This window comes from Salvelinus sp. IW2-2015, linkage group LG20 (assembly GCF_002910315.2).
Source record: "Salvelinus sp. IW2-2015 linkage group LG20, ASM291031v2, whole genome shotgun sequence".
In the NCBI taxonomy this organism is placed as follows: Eukaryota; Metazoa; Chordata; class Actinopteri; order Salmoniformes; family Salmonidae; genus Salvelinus; species Salvelinus sp. IW2-2015.
The window spans coordinates 27,476,417-27,489,578 of record NC_036860.1 but is presented as its reverse complement, the minus strand read 5'-3'; the positions used below and the strand labels follow the sequence as shown (position 1 = coordinate 27,489,578).

The 13,162-nt window shown below is 42.8% G+C and overlaps 1 protein-coding gene across 1 annotated transcript in view; it reads left to right on the top strand.

Annotated features, from left to right (window-relative positions):
* Positions 1-13,162, top strand: part of LOC111981964 (kin of IRRE-like protein 3) — a 308,738-nt gene that overhangs the window by 293,723 nt on the left and 1,853 nt on the right. The window contains exons 14-15 of the mRNA XM_024013468.2: positions 76-185; positions 864-953. Of these exons, the coding sequence (XP_023869236.1) occupies positions 76-185; positions 864-953 (200 nt within the window). The remainder of the gene's footprint in view (positions 1-75; positions 186-863; positions 954-13,162) is intronic.

Genomic DNA, 13,162 nt, shown 5'->3' with positions numbered 1-13,162 from the left:
CGCACAAAGGTGGTATGATCTAGTGCCAGTTGACTTATGTCAGTGGTGCCCATCAGTTTCCCTGTCTCTCTCCAGATCTCAAGGGAGTGGTTTTGGCAAAAAACGACATCCGGGTGGAGATTGTTCACAAGGATCACAACGCAGCTCGGGAAACAGAGGAGCATACAGCCATCAAGCAGATAATGGTAAATAGAACGCTACTCTACCTCATCTCTCCTCTCTGCATGTAATATGCAAGTCCATCGATACACACTCTATGTAGTAGATCAGAATCAATTGAAAATGTTCTAATTGACAGTTCATTGAAGAGCATTTTCCATTCTACAGTACATCTACAAGTATAGGATCTTAATTTGAGACAGTTTCCTAAAAACAGCAGGAAAATATTCCTGCAGCAACAGGAAATGTGAGTTATTATGTGGATTATAATGAATGGATATCTTTTTTAGGGGTTGATACATTTTTCGTAAGGGAAAATCTAATGGAAATTAAACTTTAGCAGCCTTTTTAAACCTCAAATACACTACACTTTTTAAACGTCTCCTGCAACAGGGTGATCAAATTAAGATCATACATCTGTATCTATCTAACAGGCTTTCTGCAAACACACGAACCCAAAGAGCTCAAATAGACATGGCATTTTACTCAGGGATATAGTGTTGAAAAGGAAAAGTGGGTAAACCCTGTAATCTCTCCCAGATGGACAACCATGCTTACTTCGTGTAAATAGGCACTTAAATGCTATTAACTAAATAAAAAGGTGCGTAAACATTGTTGCATGTGTTTACCCCCCACTACATCCCTAATACTACATGCATATCAAACGGCCTGTGTGTGACATGTCTGCTCCCTTGACGTCTCAGATTGAGCGAGGGGAGTTCCAGGCGCAGGAGTCTGTGCTGAAGCAGCTGGAGGTCCTACAAGAGGAAGAGAAGGAGTTCCAGCACATTAAGGTGGGCACAGAAACAGGCATAAAGGAGGCGGTCGATATAACATTAGTCCTAAAATGTACAGCAAATAAGGTGGGCACAGAGCCAGGTATACAGGGGGCAGTGATACAACATTAGTAGAAATGTCCTAAAATGTGCACCATGCTGTAGTTCAAGGAGGAACGTGTATTCTATTCAGTTAGTACTCCTATTCTGTTTGTTATTTTTCACAAAGAATGACTCTTGGTTTTTCTGCTCAGATTTAAGGAATGTTAGATATTTTCTTTCATGTCATTTGACAATTGCACTGGTTCCAATCAAAGTGCCAATGCTGTTTAGCAAACTCTAGGCGTGTACATTTGTTGAATGACATAAAAATAAAGCTCTTTGGTCACACACCAGTGGTGGGTTTGGCATGGAAAGAAGGAAGCATATGCAGAAAAGTACCTCATACCTACTGTAAAATATGGTGGTGGATATTTGATGTTATTTGGGCTATTTTGCTTCCACTGGTCCTGGGGCCTTTGTTAAGATCAACAGCATCATGAACTTTACCAAGTAGCAGGATATTTTTGCCAAAAACCTGGTTGCCTTTGCCAGGAGGCTGAAACTTGGCCACAAGTGGATCTTCCAGCAAGACAATAACCCCATGTACATCAAAACCCACAAATAAATGGTTAATTGACCACAAAATCAACATTTTGCAACGGCCATCTCTGTCTCTGGGCTTGAACCCCATTGAAAACCTTTGGTTTTGAATTGATTTAGGGCAGCCATAAGCACAGACAAAGGATATCAATGAACTGGAAATAGTATGTATGGACGAATGCTCTCAGATCCCTTCCAATGTGTTCTTCAATCTCAAAAAGGCTCAGTGTCGTTATCCTCGCAAGGGGAGGGTGCTGGGGTATTGAAAACAGGGGATCCAATAATTGATTTTGTTAAACCAAATCTCTTTCTCTGAGCAATTGTATTGGTATAAAATAACATTATTCTTGTTTTTTAGCGTACATCACAGCTCAGTATTTATATTTATTTTATACAGTCTTTTTTGCTCATCTTTATCAAGGGATCAAAAAATGTTGGACCCCACTGTATATAACCAAGTATGATATGCGGGAGTAAAGATTCATCCAAATGCATTAAGAGGTCACCGTCGTTATTGTGGATAATGAGTAGGATTGTGGGGTATGTAGGCTGTTCATACTGCAGTATGAAGCATTAAAGGGTTAGTTCACATAAAACAAAGATCTACTCTTTTTTTTTTCGACTTATGGTATTGTCAATTCATCCAGACATTTAAGCCCATTGGCATTGCTCAAACTGTTCGAATGAAATGACAACAGACTAGGTAATCCGGAAATAGGCACGGATATGCAATATCATTTGGGATATTGGAAACTTCCACTTTCAAAGGCTTAATTTAAGCCAGTTCCATGACACCTTTTGAACCTTGACCCTGACTCTTATCTGTGAGGCTACCCCTTCTCCATCTCCCAGGTCAGATGTGTTATCTGCTGATATATTCTCATAAACCTTCCTCTTCCTCAGCTAATTCAATCCCCACCCTTGATATTCTGCTGCTTGGTGTACCATCCATTGTATCTTGCCATCTCTAATAGTGATTTGCAATAGCCCCCAGCCACAAGTACAGACAAAGATACAGAATCTGCTTGCTCTGACAGCAAAGTTAGTATTTTTCCACCTTTGGAATGTCGGCAGGCAAAGTTTATCTCCCTCCTCCAGTAATCGAACAATCAGTTAATTCCAAGAAAGGAAATGGAGTAACATAGAGAGAATAAGAGAAGGAAGGTGGGAAAAACGCTTTACACACGTAGGCCGTGATTGAAAATAAACTGCCGTGGCAATTTTTCCACATACTGCTCCTACATGTGATATCATCAAGGCCATTTAATTGGCTGATAGCAGGATTTGTCTTCGTGGGAGGTGACTATTTCACACCCCAAAAGCAAGTAATCTATTTTTCACATGTTCGCACGCATCTGCCTGTTTCTTCGTTTTCCCATCATTCTTATGAATAGCAGTTCATTTGGATGTGACTGACCTTGGTCACAATAAGGCAAGCATTTGAATACATGAGAAACAATGGGTATTGCTGTGTCACAGCTTGAGACCACCTAGGTTTACGGCATAAATACCTGTTGATGAAGCCTGACATAGAAGTCAAGTTTATACTCTGCTTATGCACTCCGGGGTGAAGTTTCCCCTAGGTACAGATCTAGGACCCCCTTACCCTTCCCCATTTCTTACCTTAACAATTAGTGTGGGAAATGTCAAACTGACCCTTTACCCTACTCTATGTTGATGCTCTTTGTTGAAGAAACAGCTGGGGGATCAGCCTCACACAGAACACCAATAATGTAAGTGGTGCCTCAAAGAATTTATATTTCATCATTAAGTGCATATATTCATAACCAAAACGACGCAGCATAACTCTTCCCGGTTCAAATGAAAGCCAATGACTGGCTCATCAAAAGAGGAATGGCAGACATTAGATGGTTCTGTATGACTGTGCTGACGCAGATAAGGGAACAGATGAGCCTCTTTCAAACTGTATTCATCAATCTTTCAGTGAGTTATCTTTTTATTTAAAAAAAAATATTTAACCTTTATTTAACTAGGCAAGTCAGTTAAATAACAAATTCTTATTCACGATGACGGCCTACCAAAAAGCAAAAGTCCTCCTGCGGGGACGGGGGAAAAAAAAGAAATGTAGGACAAAACACCCCATCACGACAAGAGACACCACAACAATACATAAAAAGAGACCTAAGAAAAAAACACAGCATGGCAGCAACACATGACAACACAACATGGTAGCAATACAACATGACAACAACACAGTGGCAACACAACATGGCAGCAGCACAACATAGCAGTAGCATAAAACATGGTACAAACATGGTACAAACATTTGGGAACAGACACAAAGGGCACAGCACAAAGGGCAAAGAGGTAGAGACAACAATACCTCACACGAAGCAGCCACAAGTGTCCATGATTGAGTCTTTGAATGAAGAGATGGAGATAAAACTGTCCAGTTTGAGTGTTTTTTGCAGCTCGTTCAAGTCGCTAGTTGCAGCTAACTGAAAATTGGAACGACCCAGGGATGTGTGTGCTTTGAGGACCTTTAACAGAATGTGACTGGCAGAACGGGTGTTGTATGTGATAGCGGGGAGTGAGGCCTAAGAGGGTTTTATAAATAAGCATCAACCAGTGGGTCTTGCAATGGGTAGAAATCAGTGGAGGCTGGTGACTTGAAAATAATTAAGGAGGATGGGAGACCCATGGTATAGGCGCAGAACGCACGGAGACCAAAGTGTGCTTCAAAAATCATAAAATATTAATTATTTTAATAAAGCATTTATTAAAGACATTTATAGTACAATATTATGGGGAAGGGGAATGAGAGGGGTACTGGAAAGGTGTTGGAAAGGGATCACAGCAGTGATTGAATGAGGGTGTGTGGCATGAGTTGAGGTGTTCAGAGGACAGTTTTTTACTGGGAAGACAAAAAACAATGACACAGGACACTACACAGTTAGACAACATAGCTAATAATGAGTTAGTCTAAGCAAGGAGTAAAATCTTTGATGTGTAGTAACGTGATTGTGTAATAATGTGTAGTAATTGTGATTGATTCTACATACAGGAATGAGAGAAAATTGATAGGGGTAATCATTGTGCTTGGAAGGGAAACATTCAATGTGCCAGTGGATGAGTGGGCACATGAGACATAGTGGCTTCAGTTAATTTATTTTATTTATTTCACTTTTATTTAACCAGGTAGGCCAGTTGAGAACAAGTTCTCATTTACAACTGCGACCTGGCCAAGATAAAGCAAAGCAGTGCGACAAACACAACACAGAGTTACACATGGGATAAACAAACGTACAGTCAATAACACAACACACAAATCTATGTACAGTGTGTGCAAATGTAGTAAGATTAGGGAGGTAAGGTAATAAAAGAAAGAAAGAAATGCACACCTATTTAGGCGAGGTGCTGGCGAGGTGCTGCGGGATGGAACGCCTGGAGCTGTTTAGCATCACCCCTCCACAGAACAAAAATATCATCAATATACCATTTACAAATAATGATGTTAGGCATGAAAACATTTTGGAGAGGATTGAAAATAGACTGTTTCTCCATGTAACCCACATACAAGTTAGCATAGTTGGGAGCCATGGGGGATCCCCTAGCAGTACCCTTCGTCTGAATAAAGAAATCATTTAGAAACATGAAGTAGTTGTGTGTGAGTACTATTTCAGCCAATGTTATAATGCATGCACTGGAAGGCAGTTCATTAGGTTTACGTTGTAGAAGAAAATGTTCCATAGCTTCAATACCGCCCTCGTGTGGAATATTTGTGTATAACGACTCAACATCAAAAGTAACTAACAAAGTATTCCTCGGGAGGATGTAGCCAAATTGTATCTATGATCGTACACTATCCATTTATGTTTTTTGTATGCTATTTTAATATGAGAATTAACCAATGATATCAGGCCACACCCGGCCATGATTACAGACACCTGTGTACCTTTTGACACTATATAAATGAGTCATCCCGCAGTGTTTGTCATTATACCCTGATGAAGACAGCTTGTCTGTCGAAACATTGGACATAAATATTTTTGCATCTGAGCTCCTAGATTGTGCGGCTCTCCTTTATTTTTTACGGCAATAAATAGGCCGTAGAGGCGATATAATTACAATTTAGCATTAACACTGGAGTGATAGATGATGATGCGCAAGTAGAGATACTGGTGTGCAAAAGAGCAACAACAAAAAAATAACAATATGGGGATGAGGTAGTTGGGTGTGCTAATTATAGATGGGCTGTGTACAGGTACAGTGATCATTAAGCTGCTCTGACAGCTGATGCTTAAAGTTAGAGAGGGAGATATAAGTCACCAGCTTCAGTGATTTTTGCAATTCGTTCCAGTCATTGGCAGCAGAGAACTGGAAGGAAAGGATGCCAAGAGTAGGTGTTGGCTTTGGGGATGACCAGTGAAATATACCTGCTGGAGCGCGTGCTATGGGTGGGTGTTGCTATGGTGACCAGTGAGCTGAGATAAGGCAGGGCTTTACCTAGCAAAGACTTATAGATGACCTGTAGCCAGTGGGTTTGGCGATGAATATGTAGCGAGGGCCAGCCAACGAGAGCATACAGGTCTCAGTGGTGGGTAGTATATGAGGCTTTAGTGACAAAACGGATGGCACTGTGATAGACTACATTCAATTTGCTGAGTAGAGTGTTGGAGGCTATTTTGTAAATGACATCGCCAAAGTTGAGGATCGATAGGATAGTCAGTTTTACAAGGGTATGTTTGGCAGCATGAGTGAAGGAGGCTTTGTTTGCGAAATAGGAAGCCGATTCTAGATTTGATTTTGGATTGGAAATGCTTAATGTGAGTCTGGAAGGAGAGTTTACAGTCTAACCAGACACCTAGGTATTTATAGTTGTCCACATAATCTAAGTCAGAACCGTCCAGAGTAGTGATGCTGGATGGGCGGGCAGGTGTGGGCAGCGATCGGTTGAAGAGCATGCATATAGTTTTACTTGCGTTTAAGAGCAGTTGGAGGCCACGGAAGGAGAGTTGTATGGCATTGAAGCTCGTCTAGAGGTTATTTAACACAGTGTCCAAAGAAGGACCAGAAGTACACAGAATGGTGTTGTCTGCGTAGAGGTGGATCAGAGAATAACCAGCGGCAAGAGCGACATCATTGATGTATACAGAGAAGAGAGTCGGCCCGAGAATTGAACCCTGTGGCACCCCAATAGAGACTGCCAGAGGTCCGGACAACAGGCCCTCCGATTTGACACACTGAACTCTATGTGAGAAGTAGTTGGTGAACCAGGCGAGGCAATCATTTGAGAAACCAAGGCTGTTGAGTCTGCCGATAAGAATGTGGTGATTGACAGAGTCAAAAGCCTTGGCCAGGTCGATGAAGACGGCTGCACAGTACTGTCTTTTATCGATGGCGGTTATGATATTGTTTAGTACCTTGAGCGTGGCTGAGGTGCACCCATGACCAGCTCGGAAACCAGATTGCATAGTGGAGAAGGTACAGTGGGATTCGAAATGGTCGGTGTTCTGTTTGTTAACTTGGCTTTCAACATTTTTAGAAAGGCAAGGCAGGATGGATATAGGTCTGTAACAGTTTGGGTCTAGAGTGTCTCCCCCTTTGAAGAGGTTGATGACCGCAGCAGCTAGTAACAGGCTAGTAATAAGGGTTGCAACAATTTCTGCGGATCATTTTAGAAAGAGTGGGTCTAGATTGTCCAACCCAGCTGATTTGTAGGGATCCAGATTTTGCAGCTCTTTCAGAACATCAGCTGTCTGGATTTAGTTGAAGGAGAAGTGGGGGGGGGGGGGCTTGGGCAAGTTGCTGTGGAGGGTGCAAAGCTGTTGGCCGGGGTAGGGGTAGCCAGGTGGAAAGCATGGCCAGCCGTAGAGAAATTAATGTTGATATTTTCGATTATCGTAGATTTATCGGTATTGACAGTGTTTCCTAGCCTCAGTGCGGTGGGCAGCTGGGAGGAGGTGCTCTTATTCTCCATGGACTTTACAGTGTCCCAGAACTTTTGGGAATTAGTCCTACAGGATGCAAATTTCTGTTTGAAAAAGCTAGCCTTAGCTTTCCTAGCTGACTGTGAATATTGGTTCCTGACTTCCCTGAAAACGTGCATATCGTGGGGGATATTCAATGCTAATGCAGTACGCCACATGATGTTTTTGTGCTGGTCAAGGGCAGTCAAGTCTGGGGTGAACCAAGGGCTATATTTGTTCTTAGTTCTACATTTTTTGAATGGAGAATCTTATTTCAGTTGGTGAGGGAATTACTTTTAAAGAACAACCAGGCATCCTCTACTGACGGGATGAGGTCAATATCCTTAAAGGCCTTAAACAGGCCTTAAAAAGGCCTGCTCGCTGAAGTGTTTTAGGAAGCATTTGACAGTGATGAGGGGTTGTCGTTTGACCGCGGACCCATTACGGACGCAGGCACAGAGGCAGTGATCGCTGAGATCCTGGTTGAAGACAGCAGAGCTGTATTTAGAGGGCAAGTTGGTCAGGATGATATCTATGAGGGTGCTCATGGTTACGGATTTAGGGTTGTACCTGGTAGGTTCATAGATAATTTGTGTGAGTTTGAGGGCATCTAGCTTAGATTGTAGGACGGCCGGGGTGCAGTTTAGGTCACCTAACAGTACAAACTCTGTAGACAGATGGGGGGCAATCAATTCACATATGGTGCCCAGGGCACAGCTGGGGCTGAGGGGGGTCTATAAGAAGAGGCAATGGTGAGAGACTTATTTCTAGAAAGGTGGATTTTTACATTTACATTTACATTTAAGTCATTTAGCAGACGCTCTTATCCAGAGCGACTTACAAATTGGAAAGTTCATACATATTCATCCTGGTCCCCCAGTGGGGAATGAACCCACAACCCTGGCGTTGCAAGCGCCATGCTCTACCAACTGAGCCACACGGGACCAACTTTTGGGAATTAGTCCTACAGGATGCAAATTTCTGTTTGAAAAAGCTAGCCTTAGCTTTCCTAGCTGACTGTGAATATTGGTTCCTGACTTCTACTTTTTAAAAGTAGAAGCTCGAATTGTTTGGACACAGACCTGAATTGTATGACAGTAGGCTGTCTGTAGGCTCTCCTCCCTATAGGCTGTCTTGTCGTTGTTGGTAATCAAACCTACCACTGCAAACTTGATGATTGAGTTGGAGGTGTGCATGGCCACGCAGTCATGGGTGAACAGGGAGTACAGGAGAGGGCTGATAACTCAACCTTGTGGGGCCCCAGTGTTGAGGATCAGCAGGGTGGAGATGTTGTTTCCTACCCTCACCACCTGGGGGCATCCCATCAAAGTCCAGGACCCAGTTGCACATGGCGGGATCGAGACCCAGGGTTTTGAGCTTAATGACGAGTTTGGAGGATACTCTGGTGTTAAATGCTGAGCTGTAGTCGATGAACAGCATTCTTACATAGGTATTCCTATTGTCGAGATGGGTTAGGGCAGTGTGCAGTGTGATTGCGATTGCGTCGTCTGTGGACCTATTGGGGCGGTAAGCAAATTGGAGTGGGTCTAGGGTGTCAGGTAGGGTGGAGGTGATATGATCCTTGACTAGTCTCTCAAAGCACTTCATGATGACGGAAGTGAGTGCTACGGAGCGATAGTCATTTAGCTCAGTTACCTTAGCTTTCTTGGGAACAGGAACAATTGTGGCCCTCTTGAAGCATGTGGGAACAGCAGGCTGAGATAGGGATTGATTGAATATGTCCGTAAACACAGCAGCCAGCTGGTCTGCGCATGCTCTGAGGACGGGGCTAGGGATGCCGTCTGAGCCGGCAGCCTTGCAAGGGTTAACACGTTTAACTGTTTTAATCACGTTGGCTGCGGTGAAGGAGAGCCCACAGGTTTTGGTAGCGGGCCGTGTCGGTGGCACTGTATTGTCCTCAAGGCGAGCAAAGAGGTTGTTTACTTTGTCTGGGAGCAAGACATCGGGGCTGGTTTTCTTTTTGTAGTCCGTGATTGACTGTGGACTCTGCCACATACCTCTCGTGTTTGAGCCGTTGAATTGCGACTCTACTTTGTCTCTATACTGATGCTTAGCTTGTTTGATTGCCTTTCGGAGTGAATAGCTATACTGTTTGTATTCGGTCAAGTTTACGGTCGCCTTGCCCTGATTAAAAGCAGTTGTTCGCGCTTTCAGTTTTACGCGAATGCTGCCATAAGTCCACGGTTTCTGGTTGGGGAAGGTTTTAATAGTCGCCATGGGTACAACATCACCGATGCACTTGCTAATAAACTCGCTCACCGAATCAGCGTATACATCAATGTTGTTGTTCGACGCTATCTGGAACATATCCCAGTCCACGTGATCGAAGCAATCTTGAAGCGTGGAATCAGATTGGTCGGACCAGCTTTGAACTGATCTGAGCACGGGCGTTTCCTGTTTTAGTTTTTGTCTATAGGCTGGGAGCAACAAAATGGAGTCGTGGTCAGATTTGCCGAAAGGAGGGCGAGGGAGGGCTTTGTATGTGTCGCGGAAGTTAGAGTAGCAATGATCCAGAATTTTGCCAGCGCATTCGATATGCTGATAAAATTTAGGGAGCCTGGTTTTCAGATTAGCCTTGTTAAAATCCCCAGCTACAATAAATGCATCTTCAGGATATGTGGTTTCCACTTTACATATATTGCAATGAAATTCTTTCAGGGCCGTCGAGGTATCTGCTTGGGGGGGATATACACTACTGTGATTATAATCGGAGAGAATTCTCTTGGTAGATAATGCGGTCGGCATTTGATTGTAAGTAATTCTAGGTCAGGTGCACAAAATGACTTGAGTTCCTGTATGTTGTCATGATCACAACACGACTCGTTAATCATAAGGCATACACCCCCACCCTTCTTCTTACCAGAGAGATGTTGTTTCTGTCAGCACGATGCGTGAAGAAACTAGGTGGCTGTACCAACTCTGATAACGTATCCCGAGTGAGCCATGTTTCCGTGAAACAGAGAATGTTACAATCTCTGGTGTCTCTCTGGAAGGCAACCCTTGCTCGGATTTCGTCTACCTTGTTGTCAAGAGACTGGACATGGCGAGTAGTATACTCGGGAGCGGTGGGCGATGTGCCTCCGTCTACGGAACCTGACCAGAAGAGAACTCCGTCTGCCCCTTTTGCGGCTCCGTTGTTTTGGGTCGCCTGCTGGGATCCGATCCATTGTCCTGGGTGGTGGTCACCCATCACTATTATGTTGATTGATTAATTCCAGGTAATAATTTTGGAATAAAATTGTATAGGCAGCCTAGCCAGCCCGATTTTGGATATAATCTAAATTTGATCACGTTCACATTTTCTCCTGACACACAAATTGACTATAAATACATAACGTTACCAATTAGTTTACCCTGACCAGATGGACAGGGTGCATAGGCTGTATGCAGCTGATCTTATTAGTAGCCTACAGTTGATCAGACAGAAAAATAGTCTCATTTTCATCCCATACAGCATGTCAGATTTGTAATGTTTAGGTGTAGCCTAGGCTGCGGCAACATTTATGTCATGAGTTTTTGCTTGTGTCTGTCCGGAGTGATTACGTGTTATCATCTTTGCTAAATAAATACCATAGGAAAGTGCAAAGCCTACTTGAGCGCACGTGGAAAAATGCGCTGCATCAACCTCTCTCTTTAGCTTCCATCGCCTCATCCAATAAATGTTAGACTATCAAATCATTCATAATTGTTTTCGACATCCCAGAAAAGATGTTCAGCATGTAAAGCATTGTAACGTGCAATTACAGGCGGCTTGATGATAGGCTCCCTGTTAACCAGCTATACATTTGATACCAGTTGGTATTGAACAATCTCACCATTTCATCCTTCTTCATGAAACTGATCTCAAGCAGAGGTCAACCCTCGCTTGCAATTCACACCTTTCCGTGTACCGCACAGAGAATGAAAGGGGTATTTCAACAAAAAGTCCACAACAGGGGCCAGCTGAGTATAAGACTGTATCATCTGCATACAAATGGATAAGAGAGCTTCCTAATGCCTGAGTTATGTTGTTGATGTAAATTGAGAAGAGCGTGGGACCTAGGATTGAGCCTTGGTGTACTCCCTTGGTGACAAGCAGTGGCTGAGGCAGCAGATGTTCTGACTTTATATACTGCACTCTTTGAGAGAGGTGGTTAGCAAACCACGCCAAAGACTCCTCAGAGACACGAATGGAAAGGTCTACCATATCAAAAACGTTGTTTCAATAAAAATAGCAGCACAACATTGCTTAGAATCAAGGGCAATGGTGACGTCATTTAAGACCTTTAAGGTTGCAGTGACACATCCATAACCTGAGCGGAAACCAGATTGCATACCAGAGAACATACAATAGACATCAAGACAGACAGGGCAAAATATAAATTGGCCTACAGTAGCAAGAAAAATTATGTGAACCCTTTGGAAATACCTGGATTTCTGAATAAATTGGTCATAAAATTTGATCTGATCTTCTTCTAGGTCACAACAATAGACAAACACAGTCTGCTTACAATAATAACACACAAACAAGTATACGTTTTCATGTCTTTATTGAACACACCGTGTAAATATTCACAATGCAAGGTGGGAAAAGTATGTGAACCCTTGGATTTAATAACTGGTTGAATAACCTCAACCAAACATTTTCTGTAGTTGCGGATCTGACCTGCACAACGGACAGGAGGAATTTTGGACCATTCCATTTTACAAAACTGTTTCATTTCAGCAATATTCTGGGATGTATGGTGTGAACTGCTCTCTTGAGGTCAGTCAGAGTCAGGAATCTGACTGGGCCACTCCAGAAGGCGTATTTTCTTCTGTTGAAGCCATTCTGTTGTTGATTTACTTCTGTGTTTTGGGTCGTTGTCCTGTTGCATCACCTAACTTCTGTTGAGCTTTAATTGGCGGACAGATAGCCTTACATTCTCCTGCAAAATGTCTTGATAAAGTTGGGAATTAATGTTGATAAATTTTAGGTAATAAGATTCTCGTGTTAACGTGCAGAAAACCCAGGCTTTTACGAGAGCAGATATCAGTGAAGCAGAACTCATCAGAGCACAAGTCAGAATTGGGGCTAGCAACAGTAGATGGGCCAGGGAGTACATGCACATTTCCACAGCAGAGGACATGGAAAGCTCTGTAGTGTTGATTTTTTATGACATTTGAATGTTCATCAGATGGTTTCAAAGATCATATTGTACAGAAATTTCATCAGATAACATGAATACAAAGCTGATGTGAGGTGGTTAGAATAGGATCGGAGGCCAAGAGTCCGTGTAAACAATCAGAGTTGCGAGTGTGGGAACAAACATTGTCTGTCCCATGTTTCGGTTTAAACAAGTAAGTTCATAGTCAACAAAGCATGCAGTAGTCATGGTGCAAATAGCATAAAATATTCTACACACAACAATATTTGGTGTTGTTTAGTTTAGGTGACTAGCTCCAATTCCACACAATGCTTCTCTTGATTGGACACTAGACCTGAGCACCTAGTGGCCCTCGGCAATACTGGCAAGATGCATTTCTTTACTATCACCATTGTGCCTAATGAGAAAATTCGTTTAAATAGGAACGGCTATCTATGATTCAGATCTGAGATGTTCTTTGGCTAACAATGCAATCACAATAACAACTACCAAAATAGTAACTACACTG